This window comes from Pseudophryne corroboree, chromosome 3 (genome assembly GCF_028390025.1).
Source record: "Pseudophryne corroboree isolate aPseCor3 chromosome 3, aPseCor3.hap2, whole genome shotgun sequence".
Taxonomy (NCBI): Eukaryota; Metazoa; Chordata; class Amphibia; order Anura; family Myobatrachidae; genus Pseudophryne; species Pseudophryne corroboree.
The window spans coordinates 359,335,067-359,359,877 of record NC_086446.1 but is presented as its reverse complement, the minus strand read 5'-3'; the positions used below and the strand labels follow the sequence as shown (position 1 = coordinate 359,359,877).

The window sequence follows — 24,811 nt, the reverse complement described above, 5'->3', positions numbered from 1 at the left end:
ATCACTTTTGTGATTGCATCTTTTTCTGTTTTTATTTTCATGATTTTATAGACTCTATTGTGGATGCTATACAATTCTATGGGGGGAATTTAAATGTTTGAAAAGTTGGTTGGGTGTGTTTTTTCCTGTCTATTAGATACAAAAAAGCAGACACTCAACTGACTTTTCAAACATTTGAATTCCCCCCGATTATTCTACATGAGGAATATTGTACACTGAATTCCGGAACTACATAAACTGAGAAAGATTGCCCTAAGGACTAAATGTGTGAAAGGAATAAGAGAGACTCTCAACTTCCAGATTCCCTGCCATCTGGAACGCAGATGGGACGCATGTGACTTCCGGCTTCCGGTTGATCTGCGCATGTGCGGCCCATTTGTAACGCCGGTTAGTGGCGATTGGAAGCAGCTGTGTTATTCCTCTGTGTAGGGTATTTATAGAGACACTTGTACAATGTCCTGTATGCTTCTGATGAAGAACCACTATGGTTTGAAATGCGTCAAGCAGGACTGTATACCGGGGTGACTCCAGGCAATGAGCGGACATCAGGAGATCCTGTTCCAGGAGCTGAAATTCCGGACTTCACCTCCTCTTCTTCTACTTTGTTCCAACTGGGAAGGTGACAGAAGCCCTGTTTTGTCTGCTGTTTTGCCACAGATGGAGTATTCTATCATGCTGCTATCTTGTGTTTGTTTGTAAGTGCAATTGTTATTAAAGCTTGCTATGTTTTTAACAACTACTGCACTATTACCTTTTATACCTCTTAAACTCTGGTTCACTGAGGAGTGTCCAGAGATTAGAGGTTTATATCCTCCTAGGTCTGTGTTTGGCTAAGATACAAGAATCAGGAGGTGGATACCAACTGGGAGCAGTTTGCCTATTGGGATGATACAACATATGCCTATTATCCCCTGTATTTTGTAAGTGCATTTTGAAATCACAATTACTTGGTTTCAAAAGGACAACTACACTATGGCCCTCATTCCGAGTTGATCGGTCGCAATGCGAATGTAGCAGAGTTACACACGCTAAGCCGCCGCCTACTGGGAGTGTATCTTAGCTTCTTAAAAGTGCGACCGAAGTAATCGCAATATTGCGATCACAAACCTCGTAGCAGTTTTGGAGTAGCTTCAGACTTACTCTGCCTGTGCGATCAGTTCAGTGCTTGTCGTTCCTGGTTGACGTCACAAACACACCCAGCGTTCGCCCAGGCACTCCCACCGTTTCTCCGGCCACTCCTGCGTTTTTTCCGGAAACGGTAGCGTTTTCAGCCACACGCCCCTAAAACGCTGTGCTTCCGCCCAGTAACACCCATTTCCTGTCAATCACATTACGATCGCCGGAGCGATGAAAAAGCCGTGAGTAAAATTACTTTCTTCATAGCAAAGTTACTTGGCGCAGTTGCAGTGCGAACATTGCGCATGCGTACTAAGCGGATTTTCATTGCGATGCGATTAAAAATACCGAGCGAACAACTTGGAATGAGGGCCTATATTTGTTCCGTTTTGTGTTTCTCTGACCCACAACAATGTGAGAGAGTGTGGAACAAAAGAAACGCTTATTTTTCAGATTAGGTCCATTGGAGTCTGGAATATACCAAGTCGATACTGTTTAACAATTTATTGACTCAAGCCAAAACAAAGGGTGAATCCTTTATGTTATCATTTGATTGTAACCACATTGGCTAATTGGATGCATGTTATCTTTGAGTGCGCTATATAATTTTGTGTTTTTCCCATTTTTAAACCTGTCCTTTGTGTGGTTGTGGATTTCCTCTTTTGCACCGAGTGTAGCTGCACTTAAAAGTTTTATTGCGCATAATCTCAAAATCCCTTTTTTAAATTATATATATATATATATATATATATATATAAACACAATAGTGAAATTGGCACCTTGGGGTTGTACCAACTCTCAGTAATTTTTGAAACCCACAAATAGTTTTATACAATGGTAGAATAATATTTTGACATAAAAAAATAATCAGTGTGTTCCTCTATAGTGATTTTTTTAAAATCCATAAAAAGCAACATCAATGTCCATAACTTTACAGATATTTTTATGGTAACTTCCTCCCAATGTTGACAAAGGTTGAAGATCACAATGAGAATAAATGTACAAATATTTCGTTACAGTCTCCTCCTTCTATTACTGTAGATTGAAGGTCACATAAATAGATAACCCAATGCGTTTAGTTTCATACCGAAACTTCATCAGGGGTATATCTACAATTGTAGAATATAATATAATTTATTTGGGACATTTGTTCACAAAACAGTATTAACAAGTTTATTACAATAACATTAAATAATGATATTAAAAATAGGAACACATCTGAAAAAACGCAGGCCAATGGAATAACAGATCCAGGAGAAAACAGGGGAATAAGAATGAAGAAGGAAAATAGTCAGGTAATGAAAACCTTACATTATAGGGACACATACCTTATTTTATGAGTAGATAGCATCATTAAATTAATTAAGCAGCGGACCAAACTGGTCTTGGACACTTGTAACAAAGCACTTAAATACGTGGTCTACAATGCCTATTTGAAAAAGTATACTATCAATTGTATATATTCACAATAGTAACAATATATTTAATATTTAATGTGCAAGGGAACACATACCTGGTAAGTTAAAAAAATGACATATAATACTCAGGTACTCAGATTTAAGGGGTACTCCAAAAGGTGTTCATTCTGGTAAATGTATTAAATGAAATTAGTGTCCATAAAAGAATCCAACTGATTTAGAATATTATATCCTACCAAGTACCAAGTATAGACCAAATAAAAGAAAAAACCCTCCATTGTTGTAACATGGAGGAGGGGATGAATGGAACAATGATTTAATAGCCACATATATATTATAAGGCTTAATAGCCACAATCAAAAATATACAAGGTATAGGTATATATTCAGTCACAATTCATACACCATATTATGCAAATGCATATAACAATTCATAATACATAGGGAATAAATGGGACCATGATCAAAATAGTGCCCTATTAACCAATTAAAAAGTGAATGCAAATAAATACACTACATAGACAAAAGGCTGTGGGAAGTCCTTACCCTCTGGTGGAATATTAATTGTAACCCAGTATCTGTGGTGTTAGAATGAGGGCACTGACTCTCCTTTTAATAGGAAAGTATGATTACATCACTTCCCCTCAACAGTGTTAAGTGCAAATCCGATAATTGTATTATCTATTTAGATTAAATTTATAAACTTAACAAAGCCAAGGACAGAAAGTGTATATGTTAATCAGTGAAACTAGTCTATTTTCACCTTTAAAAAGGGTGCAGAAAAGGAGAAAACACATCATTAGGAAAATGCCCCATAATGCTTTGCGGTGTTCCATAATGCCATGGTGCAGGGCTGGACTCGATTGACAGTTCAATCTGTCCAATTGGGGGTAGGGAGGGTGGTATGTACACCCTGATTGGGAAGAGCAGCCTGAATGCTTTCTACTGTAGCACCAAGAGACCAGTTTTCCGGTCACTCGGCACCGCAAAGCCGTCCTATTGATGTTAGTGCAAACTGTGTTTAGACAAACGTTAAAGTGACATATATTAAATATACCAAATAAATATTATCTATTTCAATTATTAATCTTAATTTTAACCTTTTCATTATATTGGGGATAATACTCTGTATTATAGGGCCATATCAAGTGTTACACATATATATGCTAAATATCAAAATGGATTTAGCACTTGGACTTATAATACCAGATCAAATACTTTAACCTTGTAAACAGTTTAAACAACCCACTAAGTACTAATTAGCTCCGTAGTAGATATTCATTAGGACTGATCACTACAAATTAGTCAGTCACTACCATGAGATGATTAGGTCTATTGTACCTAAAAAGAATTACTATGATACCCAATGAATGAACAAACACAAACTTGATGTTGACCTCATTTAAATAAAAAATACACAAAAATAGGTACAATCAATTATATGATTCCATAAGAAATAGATACAAAGAACCCCAATAATATACCACTAGTTGTAAGTAGATGACACAACCTAATATAGCCTCATAAATGAAAGCAAAAAGGAGGGTGAACAGGAGATAAAAGAATGTTGAAAAATATGAAAATCCTTAACTATGGAAAACCTATAAGTAGGCCAAAATATCTATGCTCACATTTAAGCCACTAGGGATGTTAGGCGCCGAGGGTCCGCCCGTCAGTGCGGCCCGGCGCCTAGCAACTAGGGACGCCGCATGCGGACAGCCGCCGGCTCCCTAGCAACGCTAGACGCCGGGCGCACGGAGCCGCTCAGACCCTAGCAACAGGGACGCCACTGTCGGACCGCGTTCCCCGTTGCTGGGTCTAGATTAATCACCTCATTGGTATCCTGGCCGTGCAGCATGCAGCTGCACGGCATGATTGTTAATTACCCTGTCTGGCTCCTGATTGGAGAGCTCCCAGTTAAAAGCACTCTCTGGACTTCTCACAGAGGCCGGTAATAGCTTCCTGTTTGCTGTGTCTGTTGCAGAGAGTTTTCCAGTCCTGTCTATCCGGTCGTTCCTGTTCTCAGTGGTCCAATACTCGGAAGTTGTCATCTTTTCCTGGAGTCCTGACCGAGCACCTTTAACATCCTGTGGTGTTCGTGAGTCGCGGCGTAGCCGTGTGTTGCGGCTTGACCGCTTACTATTTATTATTTGGTTACATTGTGTTTCGGAGCTTTTGCGGAGGATTCCGCTCCCACAAATCCACTCTGGTATCCAGCGGTGCTGGATAGGAGTAACGGATTCGTGGATTTTTGGTTGTCCTTTTCCCTGGCGGTTTGTCCGCACATACTTCTGGTTTAAGTTAGTTAGCTTGTAGCCCCTGGCCTGGTTGCTTAGTCAGAGGGCCCCTTGTTATCACCCTGTCTCGGATTTCCCTTTGTCTCCCATTAAGACCTGAGGGGGCATCGGAGTTGGGCAGACATAATCCGCCCTTCAAACGCGGCTGCCATGGGCTCAAGCAACCATAGTCTCGCAGGGGATTTCTGATAACACGGGCGAGACAACGGAGTTAGGGCGCCAGGGGTTACTAGGCTTTCCTGCTTCCGTAACCAGCATTCCATTCCAGTACTCTGACCTCCGTCACAAGATCACCTCTGGTCAGACGTACTGGTATCATAACATTATTACCGGCCAGACTAAAATTTAAAATTAAACAGGGTTTGATTTTTTCCCTTATTTCAGTTTGGAAGATTTGTCGGCCTCATGAATCCCACTGGTGTAGGGCCAAATCCTGGCCAGCTTCTAGTTAGTCAGATTCAAGAACTTACTCAGATGGTTCAGGATCTATCCCTTCGGGTGAGGTCACAGGAAGATCTGTTACGGACTTCCCCGAGGGTCGTTCCTGAACCAAAAATGCATTTGCCTGACCGTTTTTCTGGGGATAGAAAGCAGTTTTTTAATTTTAAAGAGTCTTGTAAACTTTATTTTCGTTTAAGACCAGTCTCCTCAGGTACGGAATCTCAGCGGGTCGGAATTATTATTTCTTTACTTCAGGGGGATCCCCAGACCTGGGCTTTTGGTTTAAGAACTGACGATCCGGCATTGTTGTCTGTAGATGCCTTTCTGGGGTCTTTAGGGCTATTGTATGATGACCCTGATAGAGAGGCATCCGCCGAGAGTCATTTGCGTGCTCTCAGACAGGGTAAGAATCCCGCAGAGATTTATTGTACGGAGTTTCGCCGTTGGTCGAACGACTGTGGATGGAATGACCCAGCCCTGCGCAGTCAGTTTCGCCTCGGCTTATCTGAGTCTATAAAAGACAGTCTCCTTCAGTATCCCGCTCCTGAGACTCTTGATAAACTCATGGAGCTTTCTATTAAGATTGATCGTCGTCTCAGAGAGCGGAGGGCTGAAAAAGGAGCATCTGTCGGGTCTACTCCTGGTGTTTTTTCCATTCCTGTGGACCTAGAGGAGCCCATGCAGATAGGTCTCTCCAAGCTGTCTCCTGAAGAAAGAACCAGAAGGCAAAATTCTGGTCTTTGTTTGTACTGTGGGAGTAAGGGACATTTTGCCCGTAATTGTCCGAACAAGTCGGGAAACGCCTCGACCAAGTGAATTGTGAGGGGGTTCACTTTGGTCTGCAGCTTATCTCCTCAAATAATTCACTGTTAGTCCCAGCTAAAGTTTCCTTTGGCAGCCTCTGTTCCTCGGTGTCGGCTTTTGTTGACAGTGGAGCTGCAGGGAACTTTATGGACTTAACGTGGGCCAAGGCCTTAGGTATTCCTCAGTTAGCCTTGGGTAGGTGTATCACCATGCATGGTTTAGATGGGAGTTCCTTGTCCAATGGGGTTATTTCTCTCTGTACACCTCCTGTACTATTTTCGGTAGGAGCTCTTCATTCCGAAAAAATAGAATTTTTCCTTACCCATTGCCCAGCAGTTCCAGTGGTTCTGGGTCACCCTTGGCTGGCCTTTCATAATCCCATCATTGATTGGCAGTCGGGGGAGATCTCACAGTGGGGTACCATCTGTAATAAGGAATGTATTACGCTTCCCATCAGAATAGCTGCTGTCATTCCCGCACCCATTCCAGTGGAATACCAGGATTTTGTTGATGTATTTTCCAAGGGCAATGCGGACATTCTGCCTCCCCATCGGCCTTATGATTGTGCTATTGAGCTAATTCCTGGTGCCACTTTGCCTAAGGGAAGGTTATATGCATTGTCCGGACCAGAAACTGTGGCCATGAATGAATATGTTAAAGAAAGCCTAGGGAAAGGATTTATCAGGCCGTCTAAATCCCCTTTAAGTGCAGGCTTCTTCTTTGTGGAGAAGAAGGATGGATCACTCAGACCTTGCATTGACTTTAGAGCCTTGAATAAAATCTCAGTAAAAAATACTTACCCTTTGCCGCTGATTTCTGTCCTCTTTGATCAGCTACGTTCGGCTGTGATTTTTTCTAAGATTGACCTGAGAGGAGCATATAACCTCATCCGAATCAAGTCAGGGGATGAGTGGAAAACGGCATTCAGTACTCAGTCGGGTCACTATGAGTATCTGGTTATGCCATTCGGCCTGTCTAACGCTCCGGCAGTTTTCCAGGATCTCATTAACGATGTGCTCCGTGATTTTCTTGGAAGATTCGTAGTAGTCTATTTAGACGATATCTTGATATATTCTGACTCTATTGAACAACACGTTACCCAGGTGCGTCAGGTTCTAAAAAAATTACGTGAAAATCACCTATATGCCAAGCTGGAGAAGTGTGAATTTCATGTCACGGAGGTATCCTTTTTAGGGTACATTATTTCCCCTCGGGGATTCTGTATGGAACCGAAGAAGCTCCAAGCCATCCTTAGTTGGGCGCAACCCACCAACTTAAAAGCAATTCAGCGCTTTTTAGGGTTTGCGAATTATTATAGAAGATTTATTCACTCTTTCTCCGACCTAGTTGCTCCCATTGTGGCACTGACTAAGAAGGGAGCGGATCCAACCAACTGGTCACGTGAAGCTGAGTTATCTTTTCAGGCCTTGAAACAAGCCTTTGTCTCAGCCCCGGTCCTCAGACATCCCAACCCAGAATTGCCTTTCATTGTTGAGGTTGATGCCTCGGAGGTTGGAGTAGGGGCTATCCTATCTCAGAAGGATCCGGATTCTCTAGAATTACATCCTTGTGCCTTTATGTCCAGGAAATTCTCATCTGCTGAATCCAACTACGATGTTGGTAACCGGGAATTACTGGCTATTAAATGGGCTTTCGAGGAGTGGAGGCATTGGCTTGAGGGAGCAACACATACCATTTCAGTTTTGACTGATCACAAAAATCTTCAGTACATTGAATCAGCTAAACGGCTGAATGCCCGGCAAGCTCGTTGGGCTTTATTTTTTACTCGTTTCAAGTTTATTATCACCTTCAGGCCAGGTTCCAAGAATGCCAAGGCGGATGCCCTGTCACGCAGTTTTCTTCCAGTTCATGATAACAGTCCTGTTACTCCCATACTTCCGTCTTCTGTCATTCGGGCAGGCCTCACACAAGATTTATTTACCCAGTTAAAGCAGCTTCAACATCAAGCTCCTGGAAATACTCCTGCTGGTCGTCTTTATGTCCCTGAGTTTTTGAGAGCAACTGTTTTGACGGAGTTTCATGATAGCAAAGTTGCCGGGCATCCGGGGATCGCTAAGACTTTGGAATTAGTCTCCCGCTCAGTATGGTGGCCTGGTCTTTCCAAAGACATTAAGGAGTTTGTTTTTTCGTGTCAGGTCTGTGCACAGCATAAAGTTCCCCGTTCCTTGCCTATCGGTCAACTTATGCCCTTGAATGTTCCTCTCAGGCCATGGTCTCATATTTCCATGGATTTTGTGGTGGACCTCCCTCTGTCAGCCGGATGCCGAGTCATATGGGTGGTAGTTGACCGTTTTAGCAAGATGGCCCATTTCATTGCTCTTCCCCGATTGCCATCTGCCCAGGGATTGGCAGTTTTGTTCCTCCGCCATGTTTTCAGACTCCATGGGTTACCCACTGATATTGTTTCTGATCGGGGTCCACAATTCATTGCACAATTTTGGAAGTCTTTTTGTGCCTCTTTAAAGATGAAATTGTCTTTAACGTCTGGCTACCATCCCCAATCCAACGGGCAGACTGAGCGAGTTAATCAATCATTAAAACAATATTTGCGTTTGTACTCGGCCAAACTCCAAAATGACTGGTCCGAGTTTCTTCCGTTGGCGGAGTTTGCTTACATCAATGCCTGTCATTCCTCCACCAATGTGTCTCCATTTTTTACAGTTTTTGGTTTTCACCCCAGAGCTAATTCCTTTTTTCAACATTCCTCTGTCTCCTCACTGACCTTGACCGCTCATCTCAGACTCATTTGGAGAAAAGTGCACCTTGCTCTCAGAAAAGCGGCATTTCGGGAGAAAAAAATTTCTGACAGGCTCCGGCGGCCGTGCACTTTTAAAGTTGGAGATAGGGTGTGGTTGTCGACTCGCAACATTAGACTTCGACAAACCTCAGCCAGATTGGGCCCTAAATTTATTGGACCATTTCATATTATAAAAAAAATCAATCCAGTTGCTTTCCGGTTACGTTTACCAAGAACTCTCCGGATCGGAAATACTTTCCATTGCTCCCTGTTGAAACCATACGTTTCTTCCAGTAGATTTCCTCGGAAGATCTCTCAGGGGAAATCACCAATAGATGTACAGGGTCAGCAGGAGTTCTTGGTGGAGAAGGTTCTCGATTCCAAGTTGTCCCGGGGTCGGCTTTATTTTTTGGTACATTGGAGAGGTTATGGTCCAGAAGAAAGGTCTTGGGTCCTGGATGAGGATCTCCATGCCCCGAGGCTCAAAAAGGCATTTTTTCGAGAATTTCCTCAGAAACCTGGCCTTAGGGGTTCCTTGACCCCTCCTCAAGGGGGGGGTACTGTTAGGCGCCGAGGGTCCGCCCGTCAGTGCGGCCCGGCGCCTAGCAACTAGGGACGCCGCATGCGGACAGCCGCCGGCTCCCTAGCAACGCTAGACACCGGGCGCACGGAGCCGCTCAGACCCTAGCATCGGGGACGCCACTGTCGGACCGCGTTCCCCGTTGCTGGGTCTAGATTAATCACCTCATTGGTATCCTGGCCGTGCAGCATGCAGCTGCACGGCATGATTGTTAATTACCCTGTCTGGCTCCTGATTGGAGAGCTCCCAGTTAAAAGCACTCTCTGGACTTCTCACAGAGGCCGGTAATAGCTTCCTGTTTGCTGTGTCTGTTGCAGAGAGTTTTCCAGTCCTGTCTATCCGGTCATTCCTGTTCTCAGTGGTCCAATACTCGGAAGTTGTCATCTTTTCCTGGAGTCCTGACCGAGCACCTTTAACATCCTGTGGTGTTCGTGAGTCGCGGCGTAGCCGTGTGTTGCGGCTTGACCGCTTACTATTTATTATTTGGTTACATTGTGTTTCGGAGCTTTTGCGGAGGATTCCGCTCCCACAAATCCACTCTGGTATCCAGCGGTGCTGGATAGGAGTAACGGATTCGTGGATTTTTGGTTGTCCTTTTCCCTGGCGGTTTGTCCGCACATACTTCTGGTTTAAGTTAGTTAGCTTGTAGCCCCTGGCCTGGTTGCTTAGTCAGAGGGCCCCTTGTTATCACCCTGTCTCGGATTTCCCTTTGTCTCCCATTAAGACCTGAGGGGGCATCGGAGTTGGGCAGACATAATCCGCCCTTCAAACGCGGCTGCCATGGGCTCAAGCAACCATAGTCTCGCAGGGGATTTCTGATAACACGGGCGAGACAACGGAGTTAGGGCGCCAGGGGTTACTAGGCTTTCCTGCTTCCGTAACCAGCATTCCATTCCAGTACTCTGACCTCCGTCACAAGATCACCTCTGGTCAGACGTACTGGTATCATAACAAGGGATCAATGTATTCAATGCAAATATCGTAAATGATTCCCTTTTGGCTAACGCTACATCCCTATCTCCTCGTCTCGTATCTTCATGTACGTGTTCTACCACTGCAAATGAAAGATCCTTAACATAAGAGTTGTGCTTCTCTTGAAAATGCTGAGGGAGGCTGTGATTCTGAACCTTGTTTTTAATATTCCGCAAATGTTCTTGTATTCTTAATTTCAGACAACTTCTAGTTTTGCCGATGTAATATAGGTTGCAACTACAATTAATTTTATAAATAACATCTTTAGTATTGCACGTAACAATACCCTTGAGTCTGAACACCCTCTGGTTCTCATCTCTCCAAATAAACTCTTTCTTGTCAATAAAATTACAGCATATACACTTATTGCATGGAAAAGAAGGTCTGTCCTTTTCATTAATGGATGTTCATTATGAATGACGTTATCATTTTTATTTTTCTCGGAGCAAGCATACTTTTAAGGTTATTAGCCTTCCTGAAGACTATATTCGGTCTATCCAGGAGGTGGGGTCCTAATATAGTATCCTTGAGAAGGAGGTGCCAATGTTTATCCATGACTCATTTAATCTTCATATTTTTATTGCTTATACTGTGTGATGAATAGTCAATCCGGGAATTTTTTTTTCCTTAATGGCTCCTTTAGCATCCAGTAAGCTACACCTATCAATTTTGGAAGCTCAAATTTGATCTCTCTGTAGGTTTATCTCCTTATAACCTCTATTGACAAATTGTTCAACCAATTTTAACGACTGTTTCCAGTAAGTATCTACATCGCTGCAGTTCTTTCTGATGTATACAAGTTGATAATAATGAACTGTAGTCTTCCACCTCGACAAATGGCAACTGTTGGAGGGGATGTAACTATTAGCATCCGTTAAGGGTGTTAAGGGTACCATCGGATCCCAAGCTAAAAAGAATGTCCAGATAATCTCTTACATTAGGATGTTGTTTGTAAGTGAATTTAAGATTAAAGGAGATGGTTTGAATATTGGAAATGAAACTCTCCAGGCTCTCAACATCACCCTTCCAAATAAAAATAAGGTCACCCATATACCTCTGGAAAAAAAATGATGTTTGCACATCTAAAACCTATATCATCATAGATGGTCTCATTCTCCCAATCCTCCATATATATATTTGCATACAATGGGGCAAATTTCGTCCCCATTGCTGTATCTTGTTTTTGTACAAAAAACTTTCCTTCAAACTCAAAATAGTTATGATTGAGAATAAACTCAATGCTTTTTAACAGAAAGTATTTTTCTTCTATGCTGACACTATCATCCTTTTGTAACACCTTACTGACTGCTTCCTTTACCTTGATGTGTGGGATCGAGGTGTATAGGGCCTAGACATCAACTGTTACCCATCTATAGGTGGGATGCCAGTGAAAATCCTTTAAAACGCTTAAAAGATTGGTTGAATCCTTCAAGTAAGACTGTTGTTTCTTCACATATGGTTGGCGTTTTAGGTCCAGGAAATGAGACAAATTTGAAGTTAAAGAGTCCACCCTTAGCCACTATTGGTCTTACCGGAGGTGTGTTTTTACATTTATACACCTTGGGCAAATAATTGAACACTGGGGTCTTAGGTTTTTTGTTGTACAAATAATCGAACTTCTCCTTACAAATATTTCCTTCACTTAAGGCATTATTCAAGACAATATACAGATCTTCTCTGAAGATCTCTGTTGGATTCATCTCTAATTGTTCATAAGTGGCTGTGTCATTAATTTGTCTTGCGGCCTCATTCAAGTATGCAGATGGTTCCTGGATCACAACATCCCCTCCTTTATCTGCCGCTTTGATCACTACAAATACCTTCAGAGAAGATCTGTATATAGGCTTGAATAATGTCTTAAGTGAAGGAGTTATTTGTAAGGAGGAGTTTGATTATTTGTACAACAAAAAAACTAGGATCCCAGTGTTCTATCATTTACCCAAGGTGTATAAATGTAAAAACCCACCTCTGGAAAGACCAATAGTGGCAGGGGTGGACTCTTTGTCTCATTTCCTGGACCTAAAACTTCAACCATATGTGAATAAACAACAGTCTTACTTGAAGGATTCAACCAATCGTGACCTCAATAGGATGGGTTTGTAGCGCCGAGTGACCAGAAACTGGTCTTTCGGCCCTATAGTAGAAAGCATTCAGGCTGCACTTCCCCATCAGGGTGGACATCCTGTCCTCCCTACCCCTGATTGGACAGATTGAACTGTCAATCAAGTCCAGCCCCACACCACAACATTATGGGACACCACAAAGCATTATGAGGCATTTTCTTAATGATGTATGTTCTCCTTTTTCTGCATACTTTTCAAAGGTGAAAATAGACTAGTTTCACTGATTAACATATACACTTTCTGTCCTTGGCTTTATTAAGTTTATAAATGTAATCTATTAGATAATACTATTATCAGATTTGCCATTATCACTGTTCAGGGGAAATGATGTAATCACACTTTCCCCTTAAAAGGAGGGTCAGTGCCCTCATTCTAACACCACAGATACTGGGTTACAATTGATATTCCACCAGAGGGTAAGGACTTCACACATCCTTTTGTCTATGTAGTGTATTTATTTGCATTCACTTTTTATTGGTTAATAGGGCACTATTTTGATCATGGTCCCATTTATTCACTATGTATTATGAATTGTTATATGCGTTTACATAATATGGTGTATGAATTGTGACTGAATATATACCTATTCCTTGTATGTTTTTGATTGTGGCTATTAAGCCTTATAATATATATGTGGCTATTAAATCCTTGTTCAGTTCATCCCCTCCTCCATGTTACAACTAGAGATGTGCAGCGGGCATTTTTTGTGTTTTGTGTTTTGGTTTTGGATTCGGTTCCGCTGTCGTGTTTTGGATTCGGATGCATTTTGGCAAAACCACCCTTTCGGATTTTTGTTGGATTCGGATGCGTTTTGGATTTGGGTGTTTTTTAAAAAAAAAACCCTCAAAAACAGCTTCAATCATAGAATTTGGGGGTAATTTTGATCCTATAGTATTATAACCATAATTTCCACTCATTTCCAGTCTGTTCTGAACACCTCACACCTCACAATATTATTTTTCGTCCTAAAATTTGCACCAAGGTCGCTGGATGACTAAGCTAAGCGACCCAAGTGGGCGGCACAAACTCCTGGCCCATCTAGGAGTGGCACTGCAGTGTCAGACAGGATGGCACTTAAAAAAACAGTCCCCAAACAGCACATGATGCAAAGATAAATAAAAAAGAGGTGCAAGATGGAATTGTCCTTGGGCCCTCCCACCCACCCTTATGTTGTATAAACAGGACATGCACACTTTAACAAACCCATAATTTCAGCCACAGGGTCTGTCACATGACTGTGGCTGATATGACTGGTTGGTTTGGGCCCCCACCAAAAAAGAAGCAATCTCTCCTTGCTGGCTCTATAGAGGCAAGATGTCCACCTCATCCTCAGATTCCTCACCCCTTTCACTGTGTACATCCTCCTCCTCCTCACAGAGTATTAATTTGTCCCCACTGGAATCCACCATCACAGGTCCCTGTGCACTTTCTGGAGGCAATTGCTGGTAAGTGTCTCCATGGAGGAATTTATTATAATTCATTTTGATGAACATCATCTTATCCACATTTTCTGGAAGTAACCTCCTACGCCAATCGCTGACAAGGTGACCGGCTGCACTAAACACTCTTTAGGAGTACACGCTGGAGGGGGGGGGGCATCTTAGGTAACATAAAGCCAGTTTGTGCAAGGGCCTCCAAATAGCCACTTTTTCCTGCCAGTATACATACGGACTGTCTGACATGCCTACTTGGATGCTGTCACTCATATAATCCTCCACCATTCTTTCAATGGTGACAGAATCATATGCAGTGACAGTAGACGACATGTCAGTAATCGTTGGCAGGTCCTTCAGTCCGGACCAGATGTCAGCACTTGCTCCTGACTGCCCTTCATCACTGCCAGCGGGTAGTTTTGGAAATGTTATCCTTTTCCTGGCAGCTCCAGTGGCGGTAGAAAATGAAGGAGGAGCTGTTGGCGGGTCATGTTCCGCTTGACTTGACAATTGTCTCACCAGCAGGTCTTTGAACATCTGCAGACTTGTGTCTGCTGGAAAGAGTGATACAACATAGGCTTTAAACCTAGGATGGCCAAAATGTAGTGCTCTGATTTCAACAGATTGACCACCCGTGAATGCTGGTTAAGCAAATGAAGGGCTTCATCCACAAGTCCCACATGCCTAGCGGAATCGCTCCATTTTAGCTCCTCCTTCAATCTCTCCAGCTGATTCTGCAAAAGCCTGATGAGGGGAATGACCTGACTTAGGCTGGCAGTGTCTGAACTGACTTCACGTGTGGCAAGTTCAAAGGGTTGGAGAACCTTGCACAACATGGAAGACATTCTCCACTGCGCTTGAGTCAGGTGCATTCCACCTCCTTTGCCTATATCGTAGGCAGATGTATAGGCTTGAATGGCCTTTTGCTGCTCCTCCATCCTCTGAAGCATATGGAGGGTTGAATTCCACCTCGTTACCACCTCTTGCTTCAGCTGATGGCAGGGCATGTTCATGAGTGTTTGCTGGCGCTCCAGTCTTCAGCACATGGTGGCTGAATGCCGAAAGTGGCCCGCAATTCTTTGGGCCACCGACAGCATCTCCTGCACGCCCCTGTCATTTTAAAAAAAAAATTATGCACCACCAAATTTATTGTATGTGCAAAACATGGGACATGCTGGAATTTGCCCAAATGTAATGCACGCACAATATTGGTGGCGTTGTCCGATATCACAAATCCCCATGAGAGTCCAATTGGGGTAAGCCAATCTGTGATGATGTTCCTCAGTTTCCGTAAGAGGTTGTCAGCTGTGTGCCTCTTATGGAAAGAGGTGATACAAAGCGTAGTCTGCCTAGGAACGAGTTGGCGTTTGCGAGATGCTGCTACTGGTGCCACCGCTGTTGTTGCTGCGGGAGGCAATACATCTACCCAGTGGGCTGTCACAGTCATATAGTCCTTAGTCTGCCCTGCTCCACTTGTCCACATGTCCGTGGTTAACTGCATTTTTTAGGACACTGAGGACACTTTTTCTGACGTCTGTGTACATTCTCAGTATTGCCTGCCTAGAGAAGTGGAACCTAGATGGGATTTGGTACCGGGGACACACTACCTCAAGCAATTCTTTAAGTCCCTGTGAACTAACGGTGGATACCGGACGCACATCTAACACGAAGATAGTTGTCAAGGCCTGAGTTATCCGCTTTGCAACAGGATGACTGCTGTGATATTTCATCTTCCTCGCAAAGGACTGTTGGACAGTCAATTGCTTACAGGAAGTAGTACAATTGGTCTTCCGACTTCCCCTCTGGGATGACGATCGACTCCCAGCAGCAACAAAAGCAGCAGCACCAGCAGCAACACCAGCAGTAGGCGTTCCACTCAAGGATACATCGGAGGAATCCCAGTTAGGAGAGGACTCGTCAGACTTGCCAGTGACATGGCCTGCAGGACTATTGGCGTTCCTGTCTAAGGAGGAAATTGACATTGAGGGAGTTGCTGGTGTGGTTTGCAGGAGCTTGGGTACAAAAGGAAGAAGGGATTTAGTTGTCAGTGGACTGCTACCACTGTCACCCAAAGTTTTTGAACTTGTCAATGACTTCTGATGAATGCGCTCCAGGTGACGTATAAGGGAGGATGTTCCTAGTTGGATAACGTCCTTACCCTTACTTATTACAGCTTGACAAAGGCAACACACGGCTTAACACCTGTTGTCTGCATTTCTGTTGAAATAATTCTACACAAAGAGGTGATTTTTTTTGTATTTTGACCAGGCATGTCAATGGCCTTATTCATCCCACAGACAACAGGTGTCTCCCAGGGTGCCTGACTTAAACAAACCACCTCACCATCAGAATCCTCCTCATCAATTTCCTCCTCAGCGCCAGCAACACCCATATCCTCATCCTGGTATACTTCAAAAGTGACATCTTCAATTTGAATATCAGGAACTGGACTGTGGGTGCTCCTTCCAGCACTTGCAGGGGGCGTGCAAATGGTGGAAGGCGCCACCTCTTCCCGTCCAGTGTTGGGAAGGTCAGGCATCGCAATCGACACAATTGGACTCTCCTTGGGGATTAGTGATTTAGAAGAATGCACAGTTTTTTGCTGTGCTATTGCCAGCTTAACTCTTTTCATTTTTTTAGCGGGAGGATGAGTGCTTCCATCGTCATGTGAAGCTGAACCACTAGTCATAAGGAACATAGGAGAGGGCCTTAGCCGTTCCTCGCCACTCCGTGTCATAAATGACATATTGGCAAGTTTACGCTTCTCCTCAGATGATTTTAATTTAGATTATTGGGTAATTTTACTGAACTTTTGCTTTTTGGATTTTACATGCTCTCTACTATGACATTGGGAATCGGCCTTGGCAGATGACGTTGATGGCATTTCATCATCTCTGCCGTGACTAGTGGCAGCAGCTTCAGCACTAGGTGGAAGTGGATCTTGATCTTTCCCTATTTTACCCTCCACATTTTTGTTCTCTATTTTTTAATGTGTGGAATTATATGCCAGTAATATATCTGGAATTAGACGGCAGTAATGTCTGGAATTAGATACCACTAGATAGATACCAGATACCACTGTGACTGGAATGATGATGACCTATGCACAGTGACAGGACACTACCACAGCACCCTACAGCAGCAAGATGCAGCACAAGACACTGTACTAGTATTACTAATGTAGTATTACTGAGCACCACAAGACAATGAGCAGTGATACTGAGCACTGATGATACTGAGCACTGATGGTACTGAGCACTGATAATACTACGGAGAACTGACACTGAGCAGTACGATTAGCACAAGACACTGTACTAGTATTACTAATGTAGTATTACTGAACACCACAAGACAATGAACACTGATGCTGAGCACTGATGATACTGAGCACTGCTGATACTGAGCACTGATGATACTGAGCACTTATGATAGTACGAGAACTGACTCTGAGCAGCACGATTAGCACAAGACACTGTACTAGTATTACTAATGTAGTATTACTGAGCACCACAAGACAATGAGCAGTGACACTGAGCACTGATGATACTGAGCACTGATTATAATGAGTACTGCTGATACTGAGCACTGATAATACTGAGCACTGATGATACTACGGAGAACTGACACTGAGCAGCACGATTAGCACAATACACTGTACTAGTATTACTAATGTAGTATTACTGAGCACCACAAGACAATGAGCAGTGATACTGAGCACTGTTGATACTGAGCACTGATGATACTGAGCACTGATGATACTACGGAGAACTAACACTGAGCAGCACGATTAGCACAAGGCACTTTACTTGTATTACTAATGTAGTATTACTGAGCACCACAAGACAATGAGAAGTGATACTGAGCACTGATGATACTGAGCACTGATGATACTGAGCACTGATGATACTACGGAGAACTGACAATGAGCAGCCCGATTAGCAAAAGACACTGTACTAGTATTTATAATGTAGTATTACTGAGCACCACAAGACAATGAGCAGTGATACTGAGCACTGATGATACTGAGCACTGAGGATACTGAGCACTGATACTACAGAGAACTGACACTGAGCAGCATGATTAGCAAAATACACTGCACTAGTATTAGTAATGTAGTATTACTGAGCACCACAAGACAATGAGCAGTGATACTGAGCACTGATGATATTGAGCACTGATGATACTACAGAGAAATGACACTGAGCAGCATGATTAGCACAAGACACTATACTAGTATTACTAATGTACTATTACTGAGCACCACAAGACAATAAGTAGTGATACTGAAAACTGCAGATACTGAGCACTGCTGATACTGAGCACTGATGATACTGTGCACTGATGATAGTACGAGAACTGACACTGAGCAGCACGATTAGCACAAGACACTGTACTAGCATTACTAATGTAGTATTACTGAGCACCACAAGACAATGAGCAGTGATACTGAGCACTGATGATACTGAGCACTGATGATACTGAGCACTGATAATACTGAGCACTGATGATACTGAGCACTGATGATACTACAGAGAACTGACACTGAGCAGCACGATTAGCACAAGACACTGTACTAGTATTACTAATGTAGTATTACTGAGCACCACAAGAGAATGAGCAGTGATACTAAGCACTGATGATACTGAGCACTGATGATACTGAGCACTGATGATACTACGGAGAACTGACACAGAGCAGCACGATTAGCACAAGGCACTGTACTAGTATTACTAATGTAGTATTACTGAGCACCACAAGACAAAGAGCAGTGATACTGAGCACTGCTGATACTGAGCACTGATGATACTGAGCACTGATGATACTACGGAGAACTGACACTGAGCAGCACGATGCAGCACAAGACACTGTACTAGTATTACTAATGTAGTATTACAGAGCACCACAAGACAATGAGCAGTGATACTGAGCACTGATGATACTGAGCACTGATGATACTACGAAGAACTGACACTGTGCAGCACAATGCAGCACAAGACACTGTACTAGTATTAGTGACCAGCACAAAAGCACTCTGGAATTGTCACCCCCCAGATACCACTGTGACTGGAATGATGATGAACGATACACAGTCACAGGACACTACTACCACAGCACCCTACAGCAGCAAGATGCAGCACAAGACACTGTACTAGTATTACAGAGCAGCACAAAAGCACTCTGGAATTGTCACCCCCCAGATACCACTGTGACTGGAATGATGATGAACGATACACAGTCACAGGACACTACTACCACAGCACCCTACAGCAGCAAGATGCAGCATAAGACACTGTACTAGTATTACTGAGCAGTACAAAAGCACTCTGGAATTGTCACCCTCCAGATACCACTGTGACTGGAATGATGATGACCGATGCAGTCACAGGACACTACTACCAGAGCACCCTACAGCAGCAAGATGCAGCACAAGAGAGACACTGTGCTAGTATTACTGAGCATCAATAAGCACTGATACTGAGCACTGATACTGAGATTTGACACTGAGAGAAAGTAGCCATGTCCTCTCTATACCCTCTACAATGCACGAGTGAGAATCCGACAGCGGGATGATGACGTTTTGCCTCGTTCAGGTTTTCCGAGTCAGGCGGGAACAACCGAGCCGGGCTCGGAACCGTGTTTGACACGTGAAGTTTGGTAGGGTTCGGTTCTCAGAGTACCGAACCCGCTCATCTCTAGTTACAACAATGGAGGTTTTTTCTTTTATTTGGTCAATACTTGTTCCTTGGTAGGATATAATATTCTAGATCAGTTGGATTATTTTATGGACACTAATGTCATTTACTACATTTACTAGGATAAACACCTTTTGGAGTACCCCTTAAATCTGAGTACCTGAGTATTATACATCATTTTTAACATACCAAGTATGTGTTCCCTTGCACATTAAATAATAAATATATTGTTACTATTGTGAATATATACAATTGATAGTATATTTTTTCAAATAGGCATTGTGGACCATGAATTTAAGTGCTTTGTGGTCTGTCTGGTTGATACAAGTGTCCAAGAGCAGTTCTGTCCGCTGCTTAATTAATTTAATGATGCTATCTACTCATAAAATAAGGTATGTGTCCCTATAATGTAAGGTTTTCATTACCTGACTATTTTCCTTCTTCATTCTTATTCCCCTGTTTTTTCCTGGATCTGTTTTGCCATTGGCCTGTGTTTTTTCAGATGTGTTCCTATTTTTATTATCATTATTTAATGTTATTGTAATAAAATTGTTAATACTGTTTTGTGAACAAATGTCCTAAAGAAATGATATTATTTTCTACAATTGTAGATATACCTGTCATGCCGCCGCGCTTGCCCCTCCGGGTGCGCTGGGCTTCCCGGCGGCCGTCCCCGCTGGTGGTCCCCGGCTCCTGGTGCTCCGTTGGCGCTGGTCCCGGTGGATGTTTGGGGGGCAGGTGCCGCGGGTACGCCCGGCGTCCACGAGGGTCGGATGGGCGGGTGCGTCATCGGCGCTCCTCGCCAATCAGAGTGAGGCCGGAAGGTCAAATTCAGACGCCGGGGAGAGCTCCGGCGCCTGAGTATCATCTATTCTTGCTACAGAAGCTGTGATCTTCAGAGCTCCCGCATTCCTGTGGTTTCCAGCCCTTCCAAGCACCTACGTGCCTCCAAGCACCTCCGTGCCTCCAAGCATCTCCGTGCCTCCAAGCATCTCCGTGCCTCCAAGCACTTCCGTGCCTCCAAGCGCCTCTGCACCTCCAAGCACCTCAGTGTCTCCAAGTGCCTCTGCGCCTCCAAAACACCTCTGTACCTCCAAGCACCTCTGTGCCTCCAAGCACCTCGGTGTCTCCAAGCGCCTCCGCGCCTCCAAGCACCTCAGTGTCTCCAAGCGCCTCTGCGCCTCCAAGCACCTCAGTGTCTCCAAGCGCCTCAGTATCTCCAAGCACCTCAGTGTCTCCAAGCACCCAGTGCACTTTTGCGCAGTTTGTGCCTCCAGCACCTGGTATTCTTCACTGATTCATTAGCGCCTTTCAAGTTCTGTCTTTCAGGAGACCTTCAGTGTCCACACGTGCCTCCTGTCTGCCGACCTAATCCTGCATGAAGAAAACTTACATTCGGCCATCCCTGCTGCGGCCCGTTTGCAGTTCCTCTTCCCGGTCACCGGAAGAAACCCCGAGTCCACAACACTCCCAAACCACGTCAGTGATAGTATACTCAGGCCTCATGGACCCGGGGGATCGGAACACAGAGTCGAGCGCCATCCAAAGTTTGGCTTCCCGAGTTCAGACTCAGGAGGCGACACGGAGCCAGGTGATGCAATATCTCAAGGAATTGTCGATTGGATCAAATTCAAGCATCCTTAGCCTCCGTAATTCCGGTTTCAGTTCCCGTAACTCCTCCAGTTGCTGTTTCCAGTAAAGTCCAACCTCCGGCCGGTACCAGGTCACGCCTTCAGCTTCCTACTCCTTCCCGCTATAATGGGAATCCTAAGAATTGCCGTGGTTTTTTAAACCAGTGCGAGGTGCACTTCGAGCTTCTCTCTCATAATTTCCCTACGGATCGGTCTAAGGTGGCGTATATTATTTCCCTGCTCGAAGGGTCAGCGTTGGATTGGGTGTCTCCGTTATGGGAACGATCTGATCCCGTGGTTTCCATCTACACCAACTTCATCACGTCCTTTCGAAGAATCTTCGACGAGCCCGGCAGAATGACCACTGCTTCTTCTGACTTGCTCCGTGTCCGTCAGGGCTCCCGCTCCGTGGGTCAGTATGTGGTTCATTTCCAGACCATTGCCTCTGAACTTTGCTGGAATAATGACGCCCTGAGGGCTGCCTTCTGGAACGGTCTCTCCGACCGGCTGAAAGATAAGTTGGTCACTAGGGATCTGCCGGATCCATTAGAAGAGTTGATCTCCCTCTGCGTCAAGGTGGATCTTCGGATGCAGGAGCGTGGAGGAGAACGTAGTCGCTCAGATCGTCCCAGGTTCCGGCTTCCTCCTCCTAGGCCGGCGGCTGTGCCCAGTCCGGACGAACCCATGCAAATTAACCGCTCCCGACTGTCTCCGGAGGAACGACAGCGTCGTCGTGAGGGTAAACTTTGCCTTTACTGTGGAGCCGCAGATCCTTTCCTCAAGTTTTGTAAATCCCGTCCGGGAAACGGGCAGGCCTAGCTTGTTCCGGAGGAGTCAAGTTGGGAGTCACGTCCAAATCTTCTCCGACTTTGGATTGCTTACTTTCCGTGTCTTTGACCTCCAAGTCAGTTGCCAAATCTTTCAATGCCCTATTGGACTCTGGGGCTGCTGGGAATTTTGTTTCTTTCTCCTGTGCCCAAGGTCTGGGTTTAAAGCTAGGGTCTATCAAACGGCCTATTTCTTTGACTGCTATTAATGGAACCAGAATATCCAATGGCATCATTACATATCGCACAGAGCCCGTTAGGCTGCAGGTCGGAGCGCTACATCAAGAACATCTGGAGCTCCTAGTGATTCCGAAGATGCCTCACGACCTTGTCCTCGGGTTGCCTTGGCTCAAAACCCATAATCCCCACATCGACTGGAAGTCTTCACAAATTCTGTCTTGGAGTTCATTCTGTTTCACCAATTGCCTTACTCCCGTCTGTCCGCTCCGTGCATCTTCTAGGTCGGACGAGGAGCTCATTCCGGAGGCTTATCGGGAGTTCACGGATGTGTTCTCTGAGCAGGCGCTGATCAGTTACCACCCCAAAGACCTTGGGACTGCCCCATTGACCTCGTCCCAGGGAAGATGCCGCCTCAGGGTCGCACTTACCCCCTGTCTCTACCTGAGACCCAAGCTATGTCGGACTATATTAAATCTAAACTTCTTAAGGGATTCATTCGCCCCCCTATCTCTCCGGCTGGAGCAGGTTTCTTTTTCGTGAAGAAGGACGGGGGGCTGAGACCATGTATCGATTATCGTGGCCTAAACGATATCACCATCAAAAATAAATATCCCTTGCCGCTAATCACGGAGCTATTTGATAGGGTGCGTGGAGCCCACGTTTTTTCGAAGCTCGACTTGAGGGGAGCCTATAATCTTATACGTATCCGGCAGGGGGACGAATGGAAGACCACCTTCAATACTCGAGATGGGCATTACGAATATCTGGTGATGCCGTTCGGCCTTAGCAATGCTCCTGCCATCTTTCAGGGATTCGTTAACGAAATCTTCCGAGACATGTTATACCAAAGTGTAGTGGTATATTTAGACGACATCCTGATTTTTTCCAAAAATCTTGCAGAACACAGGACACAGGTCAAAGAGGTACTTCTCTGACTATGAAAGAATCGTCTTTACGGCAAGATTTCCAAATGCACTTTTGAGGTATCGTCAATTCCGTTCCTTGGCTATGTCATCTCGGGTACGGAGCTTCGTATGGATCCGGAGAAACTCACTGCCATTCGTGATTGGACTCAGCCTCTCTCTCTTTGAAAGCAGTACAAAGGTTTTTGGGCTTTGCAAACTACTACAGGAAATTCATTAAGGGTTTTTCCACCATTGTTGCTCCCATGACCAAAAAGGGTTCCAACCCGAGTTTGTGGTCTCTCGAAGCTGTGGAAGCTTTCACCCGATTGAAATCAGCTTTTGTATCAGCTCCAGTACTCCAACAACCAGATTTCGAAGAACCGTTCTTCCTGGAGGTCGATGCTTCCTCAGTCGGAGTTGGAGCCGTTCTTTCCCAGTATTCTTCGGACAAGAAATTGCATCCATGTGGGTTCCATTCTCGTAAGTTCTCTCCTGCTGAGCAAAACTACACTATTGGAGATCAGGAACTGTTGGCAATAAAATCCGCCTTAGAAGAATGGAGATACTTGTTAGAAGGTGCCAAACATCTGATTACTATTTACACCGATCACAAGAACTTATTGTACATCAAGACCGCACAATGCTTGAATCCCCGTCAGGCCAGATGGGCACTTTTCTTTACTCGATTCTCCTTTGTTATTAAGTACCGGGCCGGGACTTTCAATACAAAAGCTGACGCTCTGTCTCGTTCCCTAACTGCCTCAGATGAAGAGAATTCCTTTGAAAGGAGTTTAATCCTCAGTCCAATCTCCATTTCCACTGCTTCCACTTCTCTAGATCCTCCTCCTGGAAGAATGTCAGTACCAGTTGAATTCCGACCAAGAATACTACAGTGGGCCCATATCTCCAAGTTCTCCGGTCACTCGGGGGTCCAAAAAATGTTCGAGTTCCTGCGAAGGTCTTAATGGTGGAATACCATGAGGAGGGATATACAGGATTATGTTAGTTCTTGTCCTCAATGCACACAGCACAAAATTCCTCGTTTGCCTCCTGCCGGATTTCTTCGTCCTTTGTCCATTCCAAGGAAACCCTGGACCCATATTTCTATGGACTTCATTACCGAGTTTCCCCACTCCAAAGGTTACAATACCATCTGGGTGATTGTCGACCGTTTTTCGAAGATGGCACACTTTGTTCCGTTGATAGGTCTACCGACAGTTCCCAAACTGGCTCTGCTATTTATCCGGGAGCACTTTCGGTTACATGGTTTACCTCTGGAGGTGGTCTCAGATCGAGGGGTTCAGTTCACCGCCAGATTTTGGAGAGCTCTCTGTTCTGCCTTACGAATTAAACTCAAATTCTCGTCTGCCTATCATCCCCAAACAAATGAGCAAACCGAACGAGTCAACCAGGATTTGGAGACTTTTCTCCGCGTTTATCTCTCTCCTTCACAGGACGACTGGGTGGAACTGTTACCCTGGGCAGAGTTTGCCCATAACCATTTGTTTCATACCTCCACTGGCGAATCTCCGTTCTTCATCAATTACGGGTTCCATCCACGGGTTCTAGAATTACCAATCCTTCCGTCGGAGGAGGTTCCGGTGGTAACTTCCACGTTACAACACTTCAGTCAA

At 44.4% G+C, this 24,811-nt stretch overlaps 1 protein-coding gene across 1 annotated transcript in view; it reads left to right on the top strand.

Annotated features, from left to right (window-relative positions):
- The window catches only part of LOC135057272 (keratin, type I cytoskeletal 19-like), a 93,014-nt gene extending 81,335 nt beyond the window's left edge, over positions 1-11,679 (top strand). Inside the window, exons 9-11 of the mRNA XM_063963162.1 lie at positions 478-619; positions 2,279-2,411; positions 11,638-11,679. Coding sequence (XP_063819232.1) covers positions 478-619; positions 2,279-2,411; positions 11,638-11,679 — 317 coding nt within the window. The remainder of the gene's footprint in view (positions 1-477; positions 620-2,278; positions 2,412-11,637) is intronic.
- The last annotated feature ends 13,132 nt before the right edge of the window (positions 11,680-24,811 follow it).